The 27,434-nt window shown below is 27.5% G+C and overlaps 2 protein-coding genes across 4 annotated transcripts; one reads left to right on the top strand and one right to left on the bottom strand.

The window, feature by feature from the left end:
- Nucleotides 1–5,371: 5,371 nt before the first annotated feature.
- LOC123266686 (sodium/potassium/calcium exchanger 3) lies at nt 5,372–23,410 on the bottom strand. Of its 2 annotated transcripts, none has more exons than XM_044731045.1 (8): nt 22,934–23,410; nt 19,408–19,581; nt 17,591–17,784; nt 11,642–11,879; nt 9,541–9,675; nt 7,972–8,187; nt 6,126–6,227; nt 5,372–6,057 (listed from the first exon to the last, which is right to left on the bottom strand). In XM_044731045.1, exons 1-8 carry the CDS (start codon nt 22,956–22,958, stop codon nt 5,714–5,716), a joined length of 1,428 nt encoding a protein of 475 aa, XP_044586980.1. In that variant the 5' UTR covers nt 22,959–23,410; the 3' UTR covers nt 5,372–5,713. The 2 variants fall into 2 exon arrangements, with proteins under 2 accessions (XP_044586980.1, XP_044586981.1); XM_044731046.1 differs by having other exon boundaries at nt 5,374–6,057; nt 17,597–17,784; nt 22,934–23,409.
- Nucleotides 12,182–15,573, top strand: LOC123266687. 2 transcript variants are annotated; one of them, XM_044731047.1, is made up of 3 exons: nt 12,217–12,523; nt 12,729–13,632; nt 15,445–15,573. In XM_044731047.1, the coding sequence occupies exons 1-2, from the start codon at nt 12,388–12,390 to the stop codon at nt 13,628–13,630; spliced, it is 1,038 nt and encodes a 345-aa protein (XP_044586982.1). In that variant the 5' UTR covers nt 12,217–12,387; the 3' UTR covers nt 13,631–13,632; nt 15,445–15,573. The 2 variants fall into 2 exon arrangements, with proteins under 2 accessions (XP_044586983.1, XP_044586982.1); XM_044731048.1 differs by lacking the exon at nt 15,445–15,573 and having other exon boundaries at nt 12,182–12,523; nt 12,729–13,730.
- Nucleotides 23,411–27,434: the final 4,024 nt, after the last annotated feature.

The following is a 27,434-nucleotide window of genomic DNA, read 5'->3' as shown; positions in this document are numbered from 1 at the left end:
ATCTGCAATTTTAACCCGTTGACCCACAGACCGAGTTGGATGAATTCCCGGACAGGAACGAAATTCTTCCCTTTAGAGCTGCGAATGGTATACGGAGAATGAAATGGATGCGGTCTAGGGGTTACGGAAGGATAGTATGGCTGGGTAGTGTATATATAAAATGACTGCAAGAGCAAGAGGGTGAGTCGAGGAGGGTTGCCTGGCTCCAAGCTGTCTGCTTCTGCCTCATACGATGGGACGCTTTTCCTGCTATGTCTTCCCTGTCTCTATCCTCTATCTTGTCCTTGTGTTTTATATATATGTGTGTATAAAGACAACCAACACACATATTATACAGGACTCTTCAGTCGTATGGTATTATACGATAGCACACTGAAGGTAGAGAGAGACGAGGATAGCCTAGGTCTAGATGAATGAAGCCAACTAAAAAAGTGAGGGAGATAAAAGAGTCAATGGGATTCTGAGAGGAGTGTGATCTATTGTTCGAATATCCTACTCGAGATCACGGAGATCAGTGTTAAGGGCTCATATATGTTTTCGAGATTAAATCTTGTGTTTTACGTCTTCTTTCTTTTATACTTCAGCCATCCACTACAGCTTTATTTGTTATCTCAAGATGGCATTTTTAAAAAATAAATTATTTGTAAATAATATAATGGTTTTTTTTCTTACGTGTGAAAAAAAATATTTGCTATGGCCGTGTAAAATATATTTCTATGGCTCAGTGTACTGATAGAAGGAATTATTAACTATTAATAATTCAATTGATTTGAAGGCAATTATTTAATTTATTAAATTTTAATAAATATTTTTTAACATTCAATAAATATTTATTTGGGAGGACAGTACGTTTATTAATACACTAATAGAAGGATTTGTTTATAGTAAAAATATTTTTTAATATTTAACAAATCATTTATTAAAAGCCATTTTTTAGTCCTTAATAAATATTTCTTAGTATTTAAAAAGATTTATTAAATACAAACAAATAATTTTAAATATTAAGAAATATTTGTTTAATACTCAAAAGTGGTCTTTAATAAATGATTTGTTAACTATTACCAAATATTATTTAATACAAATAAATCCTTCTATCGGTGTAGTTAAAAAGTATTTATTAATAGTTAACAAATATTTATTAACAGTTAATAAATATTTTGTTGAGTGAATTTGTTTCGTTTGCAATTTCATATGATATTAAGGTTGCTTATAAATAAAAATCATCTTTATAAATTATTTGCATTCATTATATTACATTATAATAACGTTTATTGTAAAATACCAAATTCTATCACAGCTCATAATTATCTTTTATATTTTTAAATATTAAAAAGGTTAATTTATTTAGTCAATTGAATTATTATTATGTATTTTAATTATAGGGTTATAAAAAGTGTCCAAAAAATTGCTATTTTTGCTTTTTATTTTAAATAAATATTTGTTTTTATATTAATTCATTAACCATTAATTAACATTTACTAAACAGTTAATAAATTCCTTATTTGTTAATTAACAAATATTTATTAACATTTAATAAATCGTATTAAATAAATAATTTATTAACTGTTAATAAATATTTATTAAATCCTATGATGTTAAAAAATCATTTATTAACAGTTAAGAAAGCTTATTAAATATAAACTAATCCTTTAAAATTAATTCTTATTTCAAGATTTTTGTGGAACTAAATTAATTTTTTTTTATTGGTGAAAAAAAAAACCCAATTTTATAGTGTCAAAATTATTTAGCGTTCTATTGTATTTGATAATTAACGACACTATTCAATTTTACCAATGAGAATTATTAATTAATTAGCCGAAGGTATTTTACTTATGTCGAATATAATGATGGATGAAATTTATTTGTATCTTGAGGTTCAGACAGTGTTAAGTAGATAGATTATGTATTTCTATCTGTGAAAATAAGCAGCCATCTACTGTAGCGCTTCGAGAACTAAACTTCCTGAGCTGCCGCAACTGAAACTAGATAGAAACACGAGTGGTGAGCGGATTACCTTTCAAACTTGCATACTGATCAGTTGGAATTATACATATACGAGTTTGAATATCATTGAGGTCGAATAATTTTTAGTAAACGAATACAATAGTCTGATTTATACTTTAAGTTCAAAAGTAACATACAATTCAAACAACTGTACACAAACACTCAAGACTTGAACGTTAGAAGAGAAACTGAGAATTGAAAATGCTCATTAATTAACTGTTTATGTTAATAATACTAAAATTTGTATTAACGGGAAATTCGCAATTACTTTAACTGAAACTTTCAATGCTCATTTAAAATTTTTTTCTTCGTGTCAATTACTATTCATTTTTGAAAGAAAGCAACGGGAATGTTACAGTGATTGCATATTAAACGTTACAATGAATATTAGCTAAAATAATTACATGGTTAAAAGGTACAGGCCAATCCGATGGAATTTGAAATCTGTACAAGTCAAAACAATACTCCAATTGAATTTCATGTCTAGATCTAAAAATACAATTCTACACAGAAAAAAAAGTCATCTTGAGTCAAGTAATATTTACTTGATCCAAGTATATTCAACTGAAGATAAAATATATTCTTGAGTTAAGTAAATTTTTTTCTTGTATTGGTCAATCTTGGTTTAAGCAAATATTCCCTAGTTCCAACAGGCTTACCAACTTAAGTGTAGAAAAAAACCTCTTAATCCAAGTAAATCATTCTCTTGGTTTTTGAACTTGCTTGATGTACACACGAGCGCATCGAGGCCCGAGTAGGACAGCAGCCGTGCGGAAACCCATTTTCAACATTAAATAAAAATTATTGTTTATGGAGCTAGAGTTCCGAGAGTCGAGACTTTTTTTCAGAAATTTGCTCCTCTTTAAGGATCTTTTTTCTGATTGTCGATGTCACTTATAGTTATTGAGTTATTAACGCAACAAATTTCTAACCGTGTACTTTGTATGAGTCGAGCAAATACTTGTATATACATATATTTTTGTCACTACACACTTAACTGTAAAGCAGTAATATAATGGGAAATCAGCACGTTAAAAATTAATTAAAAATGTCTAATTAAATGAACACAAAAAATAAAAATCATGCATAAGGTTATTTTTTTTATTTAATTCTTTATTAAAAAAATCTTGGTTTAGTTCCAAAAAATCACGTCGCCAACGTTGGCGCTACTTTCTTAAACCACGAGAAAGATTTACTTGGGATAAGTATATGACATTATTAGTTCAAGAATAAATTTTTTCAACTAAGATAGCAGAATAACTTGAAACAAGAAGTAAATTTTGAAGAAAATGATTTTCTTGAGTCAAGATGACTTTTTTTTCTGTGTATAAAGTGCCTAGTGGAGCAGGCGGGTAACAGTCAGTAAATAAATAAATTTATTAATATAATATTTTTATACACGATGTAATGGAATTCAAATTGGAAACAATAGAAGATCCAGTAATTTTTCGATGATTCGCGAATTGTTCGAATTATTCGGGAATTATTCGAAATTTTTCGAATTATTCATCGCACACCCCTAAGTTAGTATCGTTGTAGGATTTCGAGAGTTATTGAAGAGTGGATTTTTCTTTTTTCAAGAGAGAAAGTTGAAAAATATAACGAGTACTGAGGTTAAGTATCAATCTATTAGTACTTATAATTCATAATATTCATTAATATTATAAATGAAAAAATCTGTTGATTTTTTATAATAACTTATTAACTGAAAAAAGAATTATTCATTATATATGATCATGATCATTTGATTATACATATGTTTATATATGAGACTTTTGATATTTCTTAGTACACGACATCATATGGATTGAAAAGCAATGAAATATAAATTTATAATATAGAAAATAAAAAATTTCAAAAATGTTTCCAAAAAATCTAAAGCAGTGTAATAAAAAAAAAAAAAATTGTGATAACAATGAAAAAAGAAAATAATACAATTGCTGTAATAAATATAAAGTTCGATAAATTTTCAAGTACACAATATTATTTTTCAGTTATGTCATCCTCATCTTTCTCGAGTACAATTCTCTTCTATTCATTCCGTTTCTGTTTCTCTTCACGAGCGTCGCAAGTAAACATACTAGAGAATCTCGAGATTTAGATTACTGGCGCCACTTCCAAATTTCGTGCCAAGGTCGCTCACAAATCGATTTACACTTAAAAAAAAACAACTTTACCGCAAACAAATATTAATTATCAACAACACGACACAAACAAGAAAATAAATGAATCAATATTAACAAAAAATTTATACTTTTAATAATAATAATTTATTACGGAAATCCTTAATCTTAAATTACAAATTTATATTTATAATACTAGTTAATTATTGGTTTTAATTACTTTAATTTTTTATTTTTTTGAAAATTAGATCTCAAGTATACATTTGACTGGAAATTTTTAATTTATTACATTCAATAATATGTTCGTTGTTTTAACGCCGTGCCAAAATGATTTTTAATGAATTATAATCTGATTAGATATAATATAACATATAATAATAATTATAATAATATGTCTTAATATTAACGAGATAATGAAAAATCACGGACAATCAAATAATGAATTTTAATAACAACAATAATAATATTTTCTTGTTATTGTTATTATTATTATCATTATTACTGCTCTTATTGTAAATATAATTATAAGGAAATAAGATGAAATAATCTTTTTTATATCAAAGGCTGCATTGAAAAAAAACATATGATTAAAAAACATATCTAAGTGATAAAATATCGCGTTACTGAAGCCATAGCGTGCATAAAATTTTTTTGGAAATAAACTCAGAAATTTTAGCAAAGTTAAAAACATTTTTTTCTGGAAAATTTAGTGTGAAAAATTTTTTTAATTAAAAAAGCGCATTTATTTTTTTTTAAACTTATAAATTAATAAGTTTTTTTTTTTTTTTTATTTATTTGTTCTATTGTTTATTTTATTTTATTTTTTTTGTGAGCAGAATAATACATTTAAATATTGAAAATATTTATTGGTGTACGCCGGGCTCGAACCCGGTCCAGTACTTTAGTAAGCAAAGGTCTGATCCGATAGGCTACTGCGCGCTTTAATAAATTTATTAATTGTACAAATGTACAAAAAATAATGATTGTAGATTAATATTCAAAAATATTCCTTTAAATAAAAAAAAATAGAAATTTATTTAAGATTTATTCTAATACTTGTAATTGTTTTTAAAATTTCAAAGTTTTAGTATTTTTTCAAATAAAATCTAATAAATAAATAAAAAATGAAATTTTTTAAAATAATTTTTATGTATAATCATAATAATAATTGTTTGTAATTAATTTTACGGAAAATTATTTTTTATTTTTACGAAGATGAAATAAAAAAATAAACTTGAGGTTTTTTTTTTGAGAATTTTCATTGTTAAAATTTCTTCGTTGATTTGCAATAAAAAATTCTACCCATCTATGACTTTAGTAACGCAATTTGAAATGTTACCATAAAATTAGTAATTGAATGCATTAAAAATTTTAAAAATTAGAAAAAGTATATTTTAAAATGAAAGAATAATGTGTCGACTTACAATGATTGTAAAATTTAGTAATTGTAATGTGATAATTATTTTAAGGAATTTTACAAGCATTATATTGTATCAATATTGATATATTTATATTAATATATATAATATATATATATATATATATATATATATATATAATAAAGTGTTTGTGTTGTGGTTTTTTTATCACTTAACTGTCCTCTGACAGGTGGGTAAATTTACCCTGAAGAATACGTTGAGCTCGATAAGCGAGGCAAGAATGAGAAATACTGCGTACATACAAAGACAAGCACGCCCGACTTTTAAATCAAGTTGAAATTTATTCGAAGCGAATGCTATGTAAAGTAGCAGCAGTGTTGATAGAAGCGATATTGCGCTGTATTCAAGACCACCTGAATTTATACTTATGTAGTGACGTCCAGGCTGCGTCGGTGAAAAAGATGATTTTATTAACCAGGGCAGACCTAGACAAAGGAGTATGTCGAATGTGTTTGAGCCAATTGAGTTACTGATACCCATCGAGCCGTGACCTGTACATTTATCATTTTTTATTTATTTATTTTCTCCTTCATTTATTTTTTATTGAATATTAATTTACCTTGTTTAGCTACAATTACACTTGATACAGCTTCTGGTACACTTGTTCCGGCGGCCAAAAATGTTATACCCATTACAGAGTCTGGTATTTTCAGCGTGTCACCTGGAAATCAATTATCTATATTATTAAGAGAATAAGAAAAATTTTGTTTCCAGGATAGTCTTATGATAAAATCGGTTTTTTGAGTGAAATTTAGTGTCATTGCAAAGGTCTTGACTTGAATTTGTACGTTTTCAAGGTTTCATATCATTCTCACCGATAGTCAATTTATTATTATGATAAGTATTTAGTCTGCATTCAAAGATGTTCTATCTCTAGATACATAATTAACAAATGATCTTGTATCTTGTCAACTATTGACATTTTTAAAGATATAAGCTCATCCTGATGTTACACTCATCAAGACCTTTTATTTGAGTACCCACATCAATTTTTCATACATTTTATATATTTATATATATATATATATATATATATATATATATATATATATATATATATTATGTATATGTGTATATGAAAAATATATCAAAAATATATGTGGGTACTCAAATGAAAGCTCTCGATGAGTGTAACATCGAAATGAGTTTGTATCTTAAAAAATATCAATAATTAAGAAATGACCTTGTATCTTGTGAACTATTGACATTTTTAAAGATATAAGCTCACCCTGATATTACACTCATCAAGACCTTTCATTTGAGTACCCACATCAATTTTTCATATATTTTATATATTTATAGATTTCACAAATACCATATATATAAAATATATAAAAAATGCCATGTGGGTACTCAAATGAAAGGTCTTGATGAGTGTAACATCGAAATGAGTTTGTAACTCTAAAAATGTCAATAATCAAAAAATGATCTTGTATTTTGTGAACTATTGACCTTTTTAAAGATATAAGCTCATCCTGATGTTATACTCGTCGAAACCTTTCATTTGAGTACCCACATCAATTTTTCATATATTTATATATATTATATATATATGTATGTATGAAAAATATATCAAAAATGCATGTGGGTACTCAAATGAAAGGTCTTGATGAGTGTAACATCAGGATGAGCTTATATCTTTAAAAGTGTCAATAATTAAGAACTGACATTACTATCTTGTGAACTATTGATATTTTTAAAGACATAAGTTCATCCTGATGTTACATTCATCAAGACCTTTCATTTGAGCACCCACATGGCATTACAACCCAAAATTAAATTTTATATGAATACAGAAGAATTTTGCTGACTCGTAAATTAAAAGTAAATATTTTTTTCAATAAAAAATTTCTAGCGTTATGAAACTCAAATTAAAATCTTCTATGTACAGTTAGAAAAAATTTCGTTCTCTGAAATACTAGAGTACTGTAAATATACTATGCGTTTTTATATACAAATGTACGTAATAAAATAACCTTGTTAGAATATTATTTAAAAAAAATTAATATTTTCTTCATTAATTGATTTATGCCGTGTTTTTATTAATCTTTTGTAATTATAATCTAATTATGAATATTAAACTCTCGTATTTAATTCCTACACACGTTATACAATCATTAACGAATTCGCAAGAATTTACAAAACAGCTTGTGTTAATTGTTACTTATTTATAATTATAATTAATGTTGGATAATTATTTATCCAAGAGTGAATAGAGAATATAGAGAATAGAGAGTGAAGAGAGAATATAGCTCTCGAACAAAAGGGAAGATGGACCATCCATCTTTGGGCTTGAATAAAAAAATCTACTAGTCACTTGACCTAATATGGCATAAAAACTTTAACTAATAATTATTTATGTTAATGTACTTTAAATAAGGGAAAAAAAATTCGAGGATACATACCGATAATTGTAATCATCCAGGCTACAACATAACTAAGTGATCCAATCCACACAATACACATGAGAAACGTCACTGGGAACCATCTTTTAAATCTAGGTTTCTCACAATCTGGTATTGTACACATAAAAACCAAATGAATTGGCCAAGTAAGTACCCACGCTGTTTTACGTATCCATCCACCTCTCGCTGGCCACACCAATAACTCATACTCGTATTCTATAACAGCCGAAACATTTTTTTTATTTTATTCAAAATTAAATTTTTTTTTTTTTAATAACTATTCTTTTTAAAATTCTTACGTTTAAACTAATTCCAATTTAACTCTGTAGTTGATATTACTATGGGTAATACCAAAAAAAATTACCGAAAATCCTCACTTTACACTTATGTACTTATGTACTTAAATTAAAACAAAGATGATTTTTTAACACAATTAATTATACAAAATTTGAAGAAGTTATTAACAATTACTACAAAAATATTTGCTTTTATTCAGAAGCACGGTAGCGCTTCACGCCAAGTATAATTTCCTGCTCTGGTATTTTATATATAACTAGAAAATCAAACGCGCTTTGCGCGCTTCTGTCAAAATGTTTATTATCGACAATTTAATTAATCAATATTTTCACAAATTTTACTCATTAATATTTAACCGTTGCCATGGTAACCGTTGCTATGATAACCATTGCCAAAAAAGGTCACCATAGCAACGAAAAGCGACAACAATGAAAACGTCACATCAACTTTTTAATAAAAGTTATGATTATTTTCATGGAAAAAATTCGCCATAGCAACCGTTACCATAGCAACGATTACTATGGCAACGATTACCATAGCAACGGTTACTATGGCGACGATTAACATAACAACGGTTACTATGGCGATGGTTACCATAGCAACGATTACCATGGCAACGAAAAGCGACAACAATGAAAACGTCACATCAAGTTTTTATTAAAGGATTATATGAAATATTTATTTATAAAAATTTATTTTTTATTATTTTTATTAAAAAAAAAAAATTTTCGATGAAAATTTACAAGTCATTTATCTAAAATTGTTTTTTTAAAAAGATTTTTTTTCTTTCAGTGAACGATTCAAAATTTAATGATGTTTTATCTAATCATTTTCAAAATAAAATTTATTTAATTTAATATTTATGGTTTTAATCAAATTATACTGATTAATTTGTAACATTAATGAAAAATTACATCCGTGAATTCATCGAATTTATTGACGAGGAAGCTTTCTCACGAACTTCTCAAAAATAAATTGTATAAAGCAAAACTAGAATTACTGTTCAATATAAGCTGATTGAATTGTAATATTAATTTTTGAGTTCACGAATGGGTGCTCAGCATACCGCAATCTCTTGTGATTGGAGGGTCAAATCGAAGAATAGAACCATCTACTTAAAACCGATAATTGTTAACTTAATTCAAGGATGATTGAATTTGAATATTACAATCTCCGGAAGCTTATAAAAGTACTTATTCACGTCTTCCGTCTTATGATTAAATAATTATATTTCCAATAAAAAAACTGTAACCCCAATGAATAAAAGCTTACCAGCCTCGTGATTTTCCTCTTGACTTTTCGTCCCTCCGTTCTGCAGTGGCACGTCGATTGTCGCAATTTGCTCAACTCTATCGCCGGACGATTGCAATTTATCGGATCTTGATAAGTGAATTTCGCCGGCGTCTCCTGTGGCAAAAATAATTTTAAAAGGAAAGCAAAATCCAAGATTAATAATAAAAATAATAAATAATAAAAAATAACGGAGATAATGAAGAAACATGGGCTAAATAATTTAAGATTAAAAGTAGGAAAAACAGAAGACTGAGTTAAAAATTAATTAATCAAACTGCGGATGAAAATACTGGCAAAAATATGAAAAATATCTTGTGGGAGATGTTTAATATTTTTTATCGTTTTTCCATGCGCAACATGCACCCCTGCATTATTCAACGGTGTTATATACAATAGGAAAAGTCAGCAGAGTTCTAAAGGCCGATCGATACCTCTCGTGACCAGGTCACGGGAGATCAATTATCCAAAATCGTGGATAAACTTTTAACAATATTATATTTATTTTTTTTTTATACATAGATCCATCTGCTCAATGTGAGCTGCTATTTTAAGAACTGTGTAATTATTGTTTTGTTGTTTATTTGCGGTTGTACTATTTATAAGTTACCTTTATTTAGCTTATAGGTTGTAATTAATAAGCTATTGAACTTTTTTTTTTCATTAATCAAGCTATTTTCTATTTTAGTTTCATTTAAGTTTTACAATTTTTAGTATTAGAAAATTTTTAAAATAAATAAGGTGATAAAAATCGAACAGTTGAGATGATAATTAAGAATAAAAATTTAGCATGATAAAATTGGATTAAACTTTCAATTTTTTTTCTTTTTGTCAAAAATCGGGAAAAAAATTTCATTTTTTTTAAATTTATGACAGTTTTTATTTAACAATAAATATCCATAGTGTGCAAGAGTTATTATCATACTAAATTTAAATATTTTTGTATTAGATGAGGACTTACGATTGTTTGTAAATATTATAATTAATAAATGTTAAAAAAAATATAAAAAACAAATTTTTATATTTATTTCGAGAGCGTTTTTTATGCTTAATAAACTTTATATTTTATTTTTAATATGAACTAGAATAATTTTTCAACAAATTGACATTTTCTAAAAAAAATATAATTTAATGAGAGTTGAAAAAAATAATGATGAAAACTTTAATTAAAAATTGAATTATTTTAATTAATTTATAATAATTAATCTACATGATATTTTTGATTTTTTGTGATAAAATTGAGTATCAAAAATTAAAATTGATAAAAAAATTCAACGGTAATTTAAAAGAATCTATTTTTTGTTAAATAAATCGACAGACTAATCTACTAGATTAGTGGTTACATATATCAAGCTCTACTAATTTATTAATCACTAGCCGTTACCCGCCCGCTTCGCGTGGCGTACAATATACGCCAGGCGCGAAAAATATTAATTTTGTTAATATACGTGTGCATTTCATAAAATTCATTCTTTACAGCTCAAAAACTCCAAAAAAATCAATCTGGCCAAGTTTCAATCCTTTAGCTACTATAGATTAAAAGGTACAATTTCTTTTAATTTTACGCCCACGCACGGACATGTGGGGGTAGAATTTAATGAAATTTATTCTTAACAGCTCAAAAACGCCAAAAAAGCATTCTGGCCATGTTTCAAAGTATTAATAGCTATAGATTGAAATTTACGAATTTTTTCTTAATTTGACGCCCACGCACGGGCACGCCAGGGGGGTGGAATGTCACAGAATTCGTTTTTAAAAAATTTCTAAATGTAATTTGAAACATTCTGACCAAGTTTTGAACTATTAAAAGCCATAATTAAAAAATATGAATTTTTTTTCGTGAACACCCCCGCAACCCCCCTTGTGGGTGGAATTTCGTGAAATCCGTTCTTAGCTGACTTCTACTTGGCAAAAGGAATATTCCTGCCAAATTTCAAGTCTCTAGGTCTTATAGTTCCAGAGATATCGTGATGAGTGACTATCTATATCTATAGAAAGTCTCCTATATATATATATAGATGTAAACTAGCTGATACGTTATCAAGTTATTTAATTAATAAATGAATCAATTAGATAAACTTACCTGGTGCAATATGGACATCTTCGGCAGACGACACGCTGGTCTTTGTCCGAAAACGTGTACAACGCTGGAATGATTTGTCCCAGTACATTACTGCAATGTATACGATGTACAGAAGGACAAGGCACAATGCCTCGTACCATTCCACTCTCTCATCGTGAATAATGCAGATTAAGATAGCAACTGTTACGCCGTAAGCTAAGCAATCTCTGCTTACAGGCCACCAATCCAGCGGAACCACCTAATTACAATTTTATTTATTTTATTTCTTAGAGTTTAATCTTATTTTCATTCTTTTACGATCAATCTGTTCAGTATTTGCTTTTTAAATTGAGAATATTTAATTTCAATAACATAAATTGAAAAAATTGTTTGTCGAATTTTCAAAATTATATTTATAGTAATAGTAAACAAACCAATGTTAATTATTATGGCATGAATATTATAATTATTATTATTACCACACAATATTTTTAGTTAAAAAAATAAAATATATCTTTGAAATGTATAATTAGCCTGGCATTTTAAATGGCATTGAAGTAATTATATCTATAGCTTCGTTCTCAAGATCACTAAGTAGTACCGTCCATGTACGCTTATACTTACCACATATTTAAAAGTAAAAACAAAAGCTTTACGCCCTAGCAACCGCTTTGTTTATTAATCATTACGTTTTTTGTGCGCTTTGAATAAACATCACAAAATCTTCTTATATTGATTAAATAGTTATTTTTTGATTATTAAACATCATGTCTAAGCGTAAGGCTGAGGATAATTCCCTCTTACAATCCTTCGAAAAAAAGTTACAAAAGTATCGTGATTTAATTGATCTTGAAAAAGCTAAGGCATCAACTAAATCTCCCGTTGATAACCTCTTATCTGAGGGTAATTATTTATATTTTGTTTTATTTAATTTTTTATCATTTTTGGGCAACAATTTTCTATTTTGAATTTGTTGTACCTATTTTGACTGGGTTAAGCTTTAAAATAGTAAAATTAGATTTTTATAATCTGATTTTATTTTGCATCAGGAATTTATTTATTTATTTCCTGGTCGCTTATCTTAACCTAGCTCTTATGCTCATTGCAGACTCAGATGATGACGACCGTCGTCAGAGTGTTTATTCTGACTCTGATCCTGAAACTGATTGTACACACGATCTTAAGGCGTCAGGCGAACTGCATGAGACGAAGGGTCCTGAAGTTCCCTCCCTGTCCAATTCCGTTCTCCAAATGCTGGGCAAGGATAAACGCCTTCACAAGGAAAAAACCTACAGCATTCATCCTGAATTGTCGGACTGTTGGAAAGCTATCATTTCATCAGGTTTAGATAAAAATGATAAGACGACAATTATTGATAAATATCCCAACAAGGGTAATTGTACTTTATCATCTCCTGTTTTAAACCCGGAGTTGCTGCCTCTTCTCCACAAGACGGCTAAATCTCGTGACAAATATCTATCAAATAACCAAGATTTGATTGGTCGTGGTTTAGTTTCTCTTGGTCAGGCAATTTGTAATATTTTTAATGATGAAGTTGAACCTGTCGATAAAACCCAGTTGTTACAACTTCTATGTGACTCCAGTGCTCTTTTTTGTGAGTCATTTCATCAGCTCTGTAAATCCAGACGCTCACAAATTTACCCCTGTGTGGATGACAAAAGAAAATCTGTCCTTGAAGATTCTATTACTGACGATTTTCTTTTTGGTCAAGATCTTGGCAAGCGCATTAAAAATTCGGTTGCCGTGGAAAAAACAGGGTTATCTATTAAACCCCAACCTCCAAAAAAGGATTTTCCAACTACACGGACTTCTTTAAACTGGAAGGGCCCGTCTGGCCCTCGAGCAAACTTCAATCAGACGGGCTACCAGCGTCCTCCGTTTGCCAAGCCAACGTACCCAAACAAACAAAACAATCAAATTGCAACTCGATCCCGGGCTCGGAACCAAACGAATCAGGCCCAACATCCTCCAGCTTCAACTCAAAAGTAGAGGTGAGAGTTATTGCTGGTCGTTTAAAATATTTTTTACACGCTTGGTCTAGCATAACCTCTGACGCGTTTATTTTAGAAACAATTTCTGGGTATAAAATTCCTTTTCACTCGACACCAACTCAATCTTTTATTCCCACAAATGATAATTTTTCTAATAATGATAAAATTAAAATGCAGGAAGCCATTAATGACCTTCTGTCTATTGGTGCTATTCAAGAATGTACAGAAGAAAATGGGCAATTTTTATCGGGTATTTTTCTTGTTCCTAAGAAAAATGGGAAAATGAGATTTATTCTGAATTTAAAAGATTTAAATCAATTCACTGACACTTCTCATTTTAAAATGGAAGATTTCCGTACGGTTCTCAAACTGATGTCAGAAGGATGTTTCATGGCTAGCTTTTGACCTACAGGATGCTTATCTCATGATTCCAATCCATAAAACTACTGGAAATATTTAAGATTTATTTGGAATAATCATCTCTACGAGTTTATCTGTTTACCTTTCGGTTTAAGCACTGCTCCGTGGGTTTTTACAAAAATTTGCAAGCCAATCGTTAGTTTTTTACGTTCTTTGGGCTGGTTATCAGTAGTTTATTTGGATGATTGGTTGTTAGTAGCAACTTCTGCGGCTTTATGTGCGCAAAATATTAAAGTCACGCGAGAACTTTTAGAATCTTTGGGATTTTTAATTAATGAGAAGAAAAGTAACTTCATTCCTTCTACTTCTTGTAAATTTCTCGGTTTTATTTTCAATTCAGTTAACATGACAATGGAGCTCACAGAAGAGAAAAAGAATTAATCTTTATGATTTAATTTTAAAATTTAAAAATCTTTCATACTGCTCGATTAGAGAATTTTCTCAATTTGTTGGTAACATTACAGCAGCTTGTCCAGCGGTTAATTATGGTTGGCTCCATTCAAAGAAATTTGAAAGACACCGTTACCTCGAATTATTAAAATTTAATTATAATTACGATTGTGTCATGCAATTACCACTTCATTTAATCAGTGAATTTGATTGGTGGTTAAATAATATCAATTCGTCGAAAAATCCTATTAGAAATTCAAGATTCTCAAAGATTATTTTTTCTGATGCTTCATCTACTGGCTGGGGAGCTTTTTGTGAAGGTCAAGTAATTTATGGTCATTGGAATTACCATGAAAAACAATTTCATATTAATTATCTTGAGCTTTTAGCTGTTTTTAATGGTCTGAAGACTTTTGTTTTTAATTTATCTAACTGTGAAATTTTGCTCCGAGTTGATAATTCTACGGCTATCGCTTATATTAATAAAATGAGCGGTACTAAATACGAGTACCTGAATGATTTAACCTTTAAAATTTGGAGTTGGTGCGAGAGTAGGAATATTTGGCTGTTTGCGTCATACATCCCATCTAAAGAAAATGTGGACGCGGATGAAGCTTCAAGAATTAGTAATATTGATACAGAATGGGAGTTATCACTTTCTGCTTACCAAGAAATTGTTTCTCTTTTTAACAAACCGGAAATTGATTTATTTGCATCAAATCTTAATAAAAAATGCAAGAAATATTGTTCCTGGCATCGTGATCCGCTAGCGTTTTGTATTGACGCGTTCACTATTGACTGGAACAATTTTTATTTCTTTGCTTTTCCTCCTTTTTCTTTAATTTTGAAAACATTAAAGAAAATTCAAACAGACCAGGCTTGTGGTATTTTAGTAGTTCCTAATTGGTGTGGTCAGCCATGGTATCCCTTATGGCTTTCATTACTTGACTCACAGCCAATTATTTTTCAACCTGATGTTAACCTTCTACGATCTCCTTGTAGACAAGTACAACATCCTCTTGCCCAAAAGATGTCACTGATGGCTGCACGGTTATCCGCCAGGCCTTCAAGGAACGAGGTGTGACTGAGGACGCAGTTGATTTACTTATCAATTCTATTTCCCATTCAACCCTACATCAATACTCTAAACCAATCGGTGATTGGGTTATTTTTTGTTATTCAAGGAATATTAAAATTTTTAAGCCGCAAGACGAAGACATTATTCATTTTTTAACGGATAAATTTAATAATGGTGCTAATTACAGCACACTCAACACTGCTCGTTCAGCTTTATCTTTAATTTGTGTTACTGAAATTGGTAAAAATCCTTTAATTTCTCGCCTTTTAAAAGGCGCTTACAATTTAAAACCAGCTAAGCCTCGCTACGATCGAGTTTTTAGCCTAGATCCTGTGTTAGAGAAATTAGAATTATTAAGCCCTTTAAATGATCTTGATTTACCTGCTCTTACTACAAAATTAGCTGTTTTGTTGGCGTTAATTACTGCTCATCGTATTCAAACTATTGCATCTATTAAAAGGTGTAATATTTTGAAGAGAGGTAATAATTATGAAATAGAAATATCTGATAAGATTAAGACTTCTAGACGAGGTGTCTCTCAACCTCTCTTACTTTTACCAAAATTTTTACAAAATTCAAAACTTTGTATTGTTTTAACTTTAGAAAAATATTTAGAAAAAACTTCTGATTTAATTGTTAATCCAAATAAATTATTTATTACTACTGTTAAACCTTTTAAAGAAGCGTCGAAAGATACTGTAAGTAGGTGGATTCGTTCTTTTTTACAAAGCTGTGTAGGTAATGACTTTACGTCTCATAGTTTGAGACATGCATCTACCTCTACTGCTTTTAAAAAAGGCGTTAACCTAGATATTATTAAAAACTTAGCTGGCTGGTCGGATAAATCAAAGACTTTTGAGAAATTTTATAACCGACCAATTATTCCTGATAAAAATACTTTTGCTGAGACAATTTTATCATAATTGTATTTTGTTCCTCTATGTGTGTTCATTAAAATTTAAAAAAAAAAAAAAAAAAAAATGTAAACTGTTTTGAATTTAGTTCTATTTTATTTAAATTATGTTCACTGTAGCTCTGAACATCTACTTAGTGATCTTGAGAACGAAGCTATAGATATAATTGTAAGATCGAGCGAGCCTGGCGAAGCCAGGCGAAGCTCGATATTAATTATATCTATAGCTTCGTTCGAAGAGATCACTCCCTCTAACTTCGTTCATAATTTTATTCTTTTCCCTCCCTGCGATCTCTTCTTTATTTAATCTTAGCTAAACTATATGATTAATAAACAAAGCGGTTGCTAGGGCGTAAAGCTTTTGTTTTTACTTTTAAATATGTGGTAAGTATAAGCGTACATGGACGGTACTACTTAGTGATCTCTTCGAACGAAGCTATAGATATAATTAATATCGAGCTTCGCCTGGCTTCGCCAGGCTCGCTCGATCTTACAATTATAGAGTGTAATTAAAGGGTTAAAGTTTAAGAGCATGTATTTAATAAAAATATTAAAGATTCATTTGAAATCTGCGGTGTTAGAACGGAGTTAGAGCTTGAGCTTGTATTTAAATCTCGCCACTGTGTCGGTAATATAACGATCCTCGAGTACCGTTCTTGTGACATAACAACTAAATAATTGAGACTGATGCAAATACTCAGTAAAAGGTCTTGAGTATTCAAGAGCGAGTAACTAATGATAATGCGATAGATCTTGCTGTTACTATTTATAAAATTTATAAAAATAATTTTTTTCCATGCACAGTAAAAAATTTTTCGTCCTGCGTCAAAAAACTTAGTGTTAAAAATTTTTGTGTTAAATATTCAACACAAAAATGTGTAAAATATTTAACACAAGATTTTTTGACGCAAAATTTTTTACTGTGTGATAAAACACTCGATTTCGTAAGTACACTGAGAAAAAATTCTTGGAGTGTAAATTTTTTTGGCTCAACAAAATATTAAGGAAGGTTGAAAATTTCTTGAATCAAGTCAAAGTTTCTTGAGTCAAGATTTTTTCTTGCTCCGAAATAACTTTTGTTTTCCTTAAAATTTTCTTAGCGCAAGAATTTTTTTTTGTGTGAAATGAAATGGTTTAATAACGCAAAAATAAAATACATTCACCATTCCGGCGCCGATCCCACAGCAAGCAGGAACTGCTAAGATATTAAAGACTGCTGATCCTACTATCGTTCCTACACCGATGTCACCTTCGGTAATAAAAGTCCCAATCGCGTTGACAAATAATTCTGGTGCGGATGTTGCAGCTGCCATAAATGTCGCGCCAGCTACATCTTTTGACATTGACAATGCTAGTAAAATAAATTATTAATATTATATTTTTATTATTTGGTCGAATGTGCAATAAATCTTATTGTAAAATACAAACAATTAAATAAAAATCTATTTTTTATCTAAACAAAAATTATAAAACAAAAAAACTCTTCTTTTCTAATTTTGTGGAATTTGGAAACGCGATAACTCGAAGAAATATCAGTTAATTAAGCCAATTTTTTTTTTTTTAGATTTGTTTTGTCAATATAAAGGACCGTATTAAATATCATTGCTTAATTTTCTGTCTTTAAATTAATTATAAAAAAAAAAATTGATTTTTAAAAATTTTTTCTCTATTGTTTTGGAATTTTTCGAGATATTTTTTTTTTTTAAATAAGAAATTATTTAGAAAATTAATGAAGTTAAAAAAATTTTTGTAAATTTATAAACAAACAATTGTGTAAAGTTTTAAAACTTCCACTTTCTTAATGAACGACTGAAATTTAAAAGAGTGAGTCAACTATTGTCATTATTAATAATTAGATTTATTAGATAAACGGATAAAGACCAGTGAGGTGTTGACACAAGCAATTAAATAAAATTGCACCATTTAGTAGGACGGAAACTTTAGATTTTGTTAGTAATCTTCGTCATGCTAACGTTTTCTTGAAACGATGCTTATTTTAAATTGTTTTATATATCAAAGGCTTCTCTGTCCTCGATATCCTTTGACATTCTTTCTAAAAAAAGTCTGAGAATTTTTTTATTTTTTCCTGTTGAGAATTTTCTAGCTTTCATTATTATACTCTTTATACTTTGTTTTCTGTATTCGTATTTTCTTACATTGCTAAGAGTTATTTTTCAATTTCTATCAGAAATTTAGTGATTAAAATTAACAAATTTTAAGGAGCTTTTTTTTTAATTTATTTAAAATTACGCATTTATTTGTTTTTTATTTTTAATTAATCGACCTTGTGTACTTTATAATAACTGTATGCATGAGCACTAAAAAATATTATATAATTAAAAATATAATCCGAGTTAATTACAGTATTATTTTACCGTCGAAAACTTAATTGAATAAATAATTGAAATTTAAATAATCTCTCTTCTTGATTGCATTTATATTCATACATAATTTACGCATTTAAAAACAAAGCGCTGTAACAATCAATTTAAAAATTGCTAATTAATTTAAATTTTTTTAATATATTCTTTTTTCTCACTATCAAATGATAATTTAATTCAACCCGAAATAAATACGGCTTGATTCAAAAGAAATATTTTTAATACAAAAAAATTATTTTAAATATATTTTTTTTTACTCAAAAAATTTAATAAATACATTTTTTATTTAATTTTTCTTTAATTTTTTATATAATAAATAAATTTAATAAATAAATAAGATTTAATAAATTTTTTTTTGTCTTTTCAATTAGAAAATATCAATGAGAATATGTGTTAAAATTAATAACGACAATTAGTAAATTTAGTATTAATTTTTGAAGTCATAAAATTCTTGAATAGCGATATTTTGTCAGTGAGTTTGCTTTTTTGTGACTCTTTAATTTAATAATTGATGAATTTTGAATATTAAAATTTTTCCGACTGATGTAATGAATTATTTCTATTATAAAAACCAAAAAAGAAAATAATCTTACCATGACATATTTTTTCTACTGCAGGTACAAAGAATTTATCGCATACTACTGCTAAAGCGATGAACAAGTAAAGAGAGACGATGACGTGAACAACCACGGCCCCTTCTTGTCGTTGTTTCTCATCAAACAGGTCATGTGGAAAGTCCTCGATTGCCGGTGGTGTACAATTAACCCCTACAATTTTTTTAAAAATCTAAATATATTTTATTTACAAAACATCAAATTTTTTTAACATTATATTGAACATTTATACATTTATATAAAATAAAACTCGATAAATTATAAACATTTCACACTTTCCCATTCGGACCCAACCTACCGTTTGACGAAAATCCAATACAATTAATATCATCGAATTTTACGCGCTAACAGTGTGTACGGATGATACTCAGGTCAATGAGTCCATTAATATTCACTAAAATATATTACACCCTGTCAAATACTAAATTTCGACAGTATCGATGTCAATATTTTTTTTTTTTGACATAATTATTTTTCTGGTGATGAACAATATTGACAATTGAAATTAATAATGATATAAATAATCAAGGTAGTGCTTTGAGTTGGTATTAGTGAGCTTTTTTATTTAGATTTGAAAATAATTACCAGCTTTATTAAAGCGTAGCTTGTATTAAATTAAAAGTTTGGTAAACATGCAAAATAGAGAGATCCTTTGTTCTGTACATTAAACGATGTTAATTAATTCATAAATTGAAGTTTTGCAGTGTTGAGATTTTCCTTTATTTTGCAGATTTAAGTTCTTAGACATCCTTACATATCGGCATTTTTGGTAAATATTGTTACTCATGCACAAAAAAAAAATGTTCTTGAATCAAGCATATACATAGTAGTGCTCGAAAGTATTTCAACAAATATATTTAATGATTTAATTAAAAATAAATACGAAACACAATAATCATTTATTTATTTTTTTAACAGCTTTTGAATAATCTACAGAATAGTGTCAAAGTGGTTTTTGTTTGTAACAAAACAAAGTTTAATTTTTAAAATATTAGAAAAATAGTTGCTCAAAAGTATTTTGACATTATTGAAAAAAACTTACGCATAATGTTGTCAAAATACTTTTGAGCGCTACTGTAATTTTGAAGAATTTAATCTTCTTGATTTGAGTATAAAAATTTTTAATCTAAGAAATTTTTCTTGATTTAAGTAAATTTTACTTGATTCAAGACAATTATCCTCTTCAAAATTATTTTCTTGGTTCAATAATTTTTCTCTTGGTTCGAGTTAATTTTTTTTTCAGTGTACAATACTAAAAAAAAATTTTTTTTAGAGAAAAATCTCATTTTTTTAGCAATAATAATTATTCATACCAAAGTACAATGTAATTTTTACCTTTAAAATTCAAAGGTTACAAATTACGACCTTATACTTTACATAATAATTTTTTTTTCAGTGTTTAATTCGTCAAAAAACACACAAACTTGTCAGAATTTAAATTTTCCAACATCAGATTATAAAAAATTTTTTTTTTGGAAAAAAAATATTTTTAATATTCTCGAATAAAAGTTAAAAATAAATCAGAATAATTTAGACCAATTTTTTTATAAATTTAATAAGATTATTTTCAAATTATTAAAAAAAATTTTATAATATTTTTATATTTATTGATGTAACACGTGTTAAAAAAATGAAAACAAATCTCATGTATCCACAAATAAAATTTTTAATTATAAAAATATTTTCTTGTCATAATTGCTACTACACTGATAGAAATATTTATTTGTATTAAAAAATATTTATCAATAGTTAACAAATCATTTATTAGAGCCCACTTTTTAGTATTAAACAAATATTTCTTAGTATTTAAAATGATTTGTTTGTATTTAATAAATCTGATATTCATTTATTAAATATTAATAAATCTTTTTTATTAAGGACTAAAAAGTGGTCTCTAATAAATGATTTGTTAAATATTAATAAATATTTTTAACTATAAACAAATCCTTCTATCAGTGTATAAATTTTAAAAGATTTATCAAATATTTTATGACAATTACCCCCAAAAAATATTGCATAAAGCACAAAATAATCCCCCTAACATCTTGCCGAAATAAAATAAACTAAAATGAAACACTCTTGTGCCTGTGAAAGATGATACATGAAATCGGGTCAATCATTAGACACACTCGCGGGAGTTTACTAGTCGGATAATTGTTATCACCGCTATTCAATTCTGTTCTCGCGGATGCTCCACTCCCAGAAACGGAAGCCGTGGAATTCCGTTTTACGTAATCCTACACCAAACACATAGATCTTCAAATTATCAGGGATTCTGCTTATTGGCTAACAATCTTCTCCCTATTGAGCCTAAAATCTCAAAGACAACCTCGTGATTCAATAAATACAAAAGTTTATCATTTTTTCCCAAGCTTGATCATCTTAGATGTCATTTTTATTCTATTTAAAGTACGTTAAGGGAAGAGAGGACACTATTACATTCTTAATAGGTTGACGCATGGCCTGGAGGCGCAAAGCGTGCTAATAATCTTTGCGGTGACCCAGAAACTCCTTAAGCTCAAGAGACTAAAGGTAAAAAATAATTAACTTTTGTTCAATTTTTTTTTTATTCGGACCTTTTCATACTAAAATTAATATTAACATTAATAATAATTACATCTTAATACCGATCATGAATTAAGCTCTAAAATTTTAATTTTTATTATTTTTATTACTACAAGATATTATTTATTATTTTTATAAAAATACTTAGAGACAGACAAGTTGTGAATGTGAAGGTGGTCAGTGCAAAGTTTATATACCTATGTGGCTGATGTGACTTCCTACCGATTAAGCAACCTAAAGAAGTTAAATTGCTCTCATTCAACTGACCAGAGTAGATGCCATTCATGCCTAATGTACGTCGTATAAACTGGGTATAACACGACTCAACAACTTGGTTAGACCGACCACGACGTGCTCATCCAAAGACCAATATGTTAAGAAGTTATTACAATAGTTAAAAAAAAAATGGACCCAGAAATAAAATTACTGCCCTCAAAAACGATTTAAAAATCAAGCGAATAAAAGTAAAAAAATATAATCACTAAAGTCTCGTGTACTTTGCACTCGCGCTATTTATTAATTACAATAATCTTATTAATTTTAATAACCCACTCAATTCATCACGTGCAAGCTTCTTCAATCATTTCCTTTGACACTATGCCGACTTTGTGCCCTCAATTAATTGTAATCCGTTTCTCTCATTAAAGATTAACTGACACGGTCACGAGTAAACTTTGTACATTAATTTAACAATAAAAAATTTTATTTTTTCAAAATTTTTTTCTAAAAATCGTTTTTCCAAAAATCAAGTTTCCATTTTTTTTTTTTTTTTTTATTTATTTTCTTTTATTTAAAAAAAAAAAATTAATGTTTTAGGGGGTAAAAAAATTCTGCAAGGATTAATTTGAGATTTGTTTTATGAAGTGAAAAAAATTTTTGAATGCCGGAAAAGAAAGGAGCGAAAAAGGATAAAAAAAATGAAATTTATAAAAACACGAACCTCCTCCTAGGTCAGACGTATCCATGTTGTCAATCTCGTTGTCACACACATACTACATTAACAACTACTCCGAAGTCCGACATCGTTTGTTAAATTGCATGCCCCTCCCTTTGAGTGGTTTACCAGTTGAGCGTTTCGATCGCTTGAAAAAATATTTTTTTTTACACTATTATCTCGCTTTTCGTCTCTCTAATACTGGCCTTAGGTTTGCTCTAGCTTCTATTTTATTTAGCTGATAGTTAAGTGTCTTTCTTAGTTTTTTGTCTCTGGCAATACGCGATCCGAATTTTAATTATTGTCCTTTGGAAAATATTTTTTTTTCTATATAAAGTCTCGAGAGTTAAGTTGGATTTGAAATTAATAGATAGTTGATTTTTTTTGACGGTTGTTGGATTTGTCAGAGACAACTAAGCGACGAGTGTGGAGCGATTACTGAGAGACGATCAGTGAAGCTACCGAGTGGACTGCATAGACTTAGAGATGTACTTTATCTATTGCTCTCAGTCGAACCCATTTAACTTTGACCATTCCACTTTGACAATTTGCCTTATGATTTACTGCGTTATGTACTTATGTAGAGTGCATTTTACTGACACCGATGCTTTAGGAGCATCTTTTACATTTATTAATATTTGTTTTAAATTCATTAAATACACAGTTAAAAATTTTGCGTAATTGCATCAAAAAATTTAGTGTTAAAAATTTTTATGGTTAATATTTAACACTTTTATGTGTAAATTTAATATTTATTTTGTTAAATCAATACAAGAAAGTGTTAAATATTTAATATAATAATTTTTAACACAACATTTTTTGACACAATGACGAACTGATAGAAAGATTTCTTAGTATTTAAGAAATATTTCCTAAATACTAAGAAATATTGTAAATATTATGGAATATTCCTTAAATATTAAAAAATATTGGAAATATTATGAAATATTTCTTAAATACTAAAAAATATTGTAAATATTATGAAATATTTCTTAAATACTTAGAAAAATTTCTTAAATATTAAAAAATATTGGAAATATTATGAAATATTCCTTAAATACTAAGAAATATTGTAAATATTATGAAATATTCCTTAAATACTCAGAAATATTTCGTAAATACTACGAAACATTGTAAATATTATGAAATATTTCTTAAATACTAAGAAATATTTCTTAAATATTAAAAAATATTGTAAATATTATGAAATATTCCTTAAATACTAAGAAATATTGTAAATATTATGAAATATTTCTTAAATACTAAGAAATATTTCTTAAATACTAAGAAATATTTCTTAAATATTAAAAAATATTGTAAATATTATGAAATATTCCTTAAATATTAAGAAATATTGTAAATATTATGAAATATTTCTTAAATACTAAGAAATGATGTTTAAGAAATGATTTTTTAAATACAAAAAAATCTTCTTAAATACTAAGAAATCCTTTTATCAGTTTTTGCGCGCAAAATTTTTTACTGTGTACTCATTAATTCAGAAAAACCTTTGCAGAAAAAATTTGTATCTTATACGTCGGCAATTATGTAATAAAATTATATTTTCCCAGGAAAAAAATAGCAAATCATTATTATTTTACTCAGAGTTATATTTAGAGCTTATAAAAAGGTTGTAAATAATCGATTAGTTGTTAGCAAGTTTATATTTATGCAAAAGTAAATTTAAAATAACAAAAGAACGGTCAGTTGAATTTAATTATTCAGTTAGTTTATAACTTTTTAATAAATTCAATTACATACGCTCCATTGAATCTAATAAGTTGAATTAAAAATTTGTTTGTAGATTTAAAAATAATAATAGTAGCGATAAAGGTTTATTTTTAAAGATACAACCGTATTTTCACCGAAAATGGATGCGCTGAAAGTTTTTATTAAGTTTGAAAGCTGTTTGTTGATTAAAATTGAATGTCTTTTATTTATGAGTTTTTCTGCTTGTATTCTATCAGAGCATGCTCCGCCTACAAATAAAACATTAATTGATATTATTAATCATATTTCATTAATATTATTAAATAGTTGTATATGTTAATAGAAAAAAAACTTCAGTTACAAATAAATATGATTGTAATTTGGCGTTTATTCATTAAATTGACATTTTACAATGTTTTTTTCTATTTTCCCTTAAAACCCTCAACAGTTACGACTTAAATATAAAAACAATACGTAAAGTGGGTTATAAAAATAGAATTATGTGACATATTTACAGCAACCGTTTTTACTTAGCTTTTTAAAACTTTTAACCTTTAATTTAAGTACATTCCAGTAAAAGTCAAACGCACGGACATCGTTAGCTAGTTTGCCGATTTTTGTATGCATTATTTTTATAGTAAACTCCAAAAATTACAAAACTCAGCGAGAATAATAGCCCAAAAATTACAGTTTAAAACAAACATTTAGTTTTATAATTGAAAAAATTAACTTTTAAGTACAATACATTTTATAAATATTAAAATGTATAATGAATAATAAAAAAAAATAATACAATAATAAAATAAAATGTATAATAAATATTAAAATATGGCGATCCATTTTTATAATTTAGATGAAAAATATGAAAATATATCATGTAAGCAAACTATTCGTAACGTGATTGGTCAAATATATCATAAGCATGAAAATATATGCAAACTCAATAGTCAGGCGCGCGCTTGCGCGCGCAAATTTAAATTCTAGTATTAAAATAAGTTTTGCTTAAAATTTGAACTTTAATCATTTTTACAATAAATTACTAAAATTAAGTAAATAATTTTACACTCTTCCGAAATTCAATTTCAGTTTAATTATCAGCGATAATCAATGGTCTATACAGCACATTATATATAAAAATAGTAATAAGATAACAGATTTGTAGATGTTTGTCCATTGAAAACATAATACGTTCATACCTTCAAGTTTTCCGAGAACCCCCGTCGGAAAAATTTCATTTTCCACGATCCTATATATATATATATATATATGCTCATAGCAACGTCACATTGTATTTACTTTTTTCTTTAAAGAGTATCACATTGTGTCTTATCAATAACAAAATAATATAAAAGAAAAAAGGAAAGTTTGAGTAAAAGTTAACAAAGTCGCATAAATATCAAAAGTGTGGCGTATTTTATAAATGTTGTGTATATATTTTATATATATTTCTATCGTAAGTAGTGGCATAAAAGTTAATAATGCAGCGGGAATGTAAAACAAGTGATGATTTATACAAATGTAAATCAGTAATAAAGCAAAATTTTACATGTATAAAAAATATTCTAAAATAAATTTATTAAATTATTTATAATACTAAAGTTAGCCGACGTTTTTAATTTTTTGATTTTTTTCCAATAATTAAATTAGAAAAAAATATTTTATAAAAATTTTCTCAAGTTTTTTACGAATGAGAATTTTTTATAATAAATTTTTCAATAAAAAAAAGCTAAAAATTTTTAAATGTCGGCTAACTTAATTTTCATTATTATTTTTTTTAATTAAATAATTGTTTATTCTAATTTTTTAACTTATAAAAAAGGTTATAAAAATTAGTGCATTTTTATTAAAATTAGTTTAGAATACAGGTACAGTCACTAGTTTAGCATGATATCAAAATCAAAACAAAAATTTTGAACTTTTTTGAAAACTACTAAAAATTTGAATTAAGTAAAAATTGAAGAAGAGAAACTCAAGGTAATTTTCAACTACAAAAAAATTTACTAATATATTTATGTGATAAATTTTGCACTAAAAATTTTAAATCTCGCTGTGAAAATAAAAAATTTTTGATACTTCCTTGAGTTTAAAAAACATTTATCAAAATTTCCACTAAATTAAATCTAAAGTTGAATAAATTTTATAGAATCTTCTAAATAAAAAATTCCTTCAACAAAATACCTACACAATTGATAGTGATTGACGGTGCGCTAGGTTAATCTAATTGCTGGGGCGTTGACCGACTTCAATTATATTCTCAACTTTATTCGACACTCCTTTAAGCTCCGTCTTCTTTGATCTACATTTCAAAGGCCAAAACCCGATGACAAAAAATAAAAATAAAATCGATAACAAACAGAGTTAATCAAAGGGAAAATTTAATTATATTATACATATTTGTGTAAACCCAAAACAAGTGTATTTACAATTCAAGGTCGCTGTAAAAAAATGGTGCATTGCGGTCAAAAGTGCGTTGGCAAGCTTCCATGTCCTCGTTTATCCTGGAGCACAAAAACGCGTTCAAATTCTTAAGTAATATATTTTATTATTATATTAAAAAAAAAAAAAATGATATATCTGTCAAGATATTTGCTTATTTATTTATTTATTATTTATTATTGTTTTCCGTAGTATTGATAGAAGATAAATATTTAACGTTAAAAATCAACGATACGGTAGACGGCAGACGGAGGATTGTTTTTCTGACAGAATCGATCAAGGGATAGTTTGTCTGACGCCTCTTACTCTGGTTTATCTTATCGTAAAGATAATGACTCGATATTTAAAAGAATTATTCACG

The sequence above is a fragment of the Cotesia glomerata genome, linkage group LG6 (assembly GCF_020080835.1).
Source record: "Cotesia glomerata isolate CgM1 linkage group LG6, MPM_Cglom_v2.3, whole genome shotgun sequence".
In the NCBI taxonomy this organism is placed as follows: Eukaryota; Metazoa; Arthropoda; class Insecta; order Hymenoptera; family Braconidae; genus Cotesia; species Cotesia glomerata.
The sequence above is the reverse complement of the archived record's forward strand: the minus strand, read 5'-3'. Positions and strand labels throughout refer to the sequence as shown.

What these genes read in the sequence shown, in the direction of transcription:
- LOC123266687 (XM_044731047.1), top strand. Translation starts at nt 12,388, where the DNA reads ATGTCTAAGCGTAAGGCTGAGGATAATTCCCTCTTACAATCCTTCGAA. An exon ending in TGATAACCTCTTATCTGAGG is followed by an intron (nt 12,524 to 12,728) that starts GTAATTATTTAT and finishes TGCTCATTGCAG; the next exon opens with ACTCAGATGATGACGACCGT.
- LOC123266686 (XM_044731045.1), bottom strand. Translation starts at nt 22,958, where the DNA reads ATGGATACGTCTGACCTAGGAGGAG. An exon ending in CTGGATGATTACAATTATCG is followed by an intron (nt 6,228 to 7,971) that starts GTATGTATCCTC and finishes ATTGATTTCCAG; the next exon opens with GTGACACGCTGAAAATACCA. An exon ending in TGTAATTGTAGCTAAACAAG is followed by an intron (nt 6,058 to 6,125) that starts GTAAATTAATAT and finishes ATAAATGTACAG; the next exon opens with GTCACGGCTCGATGGGTATC.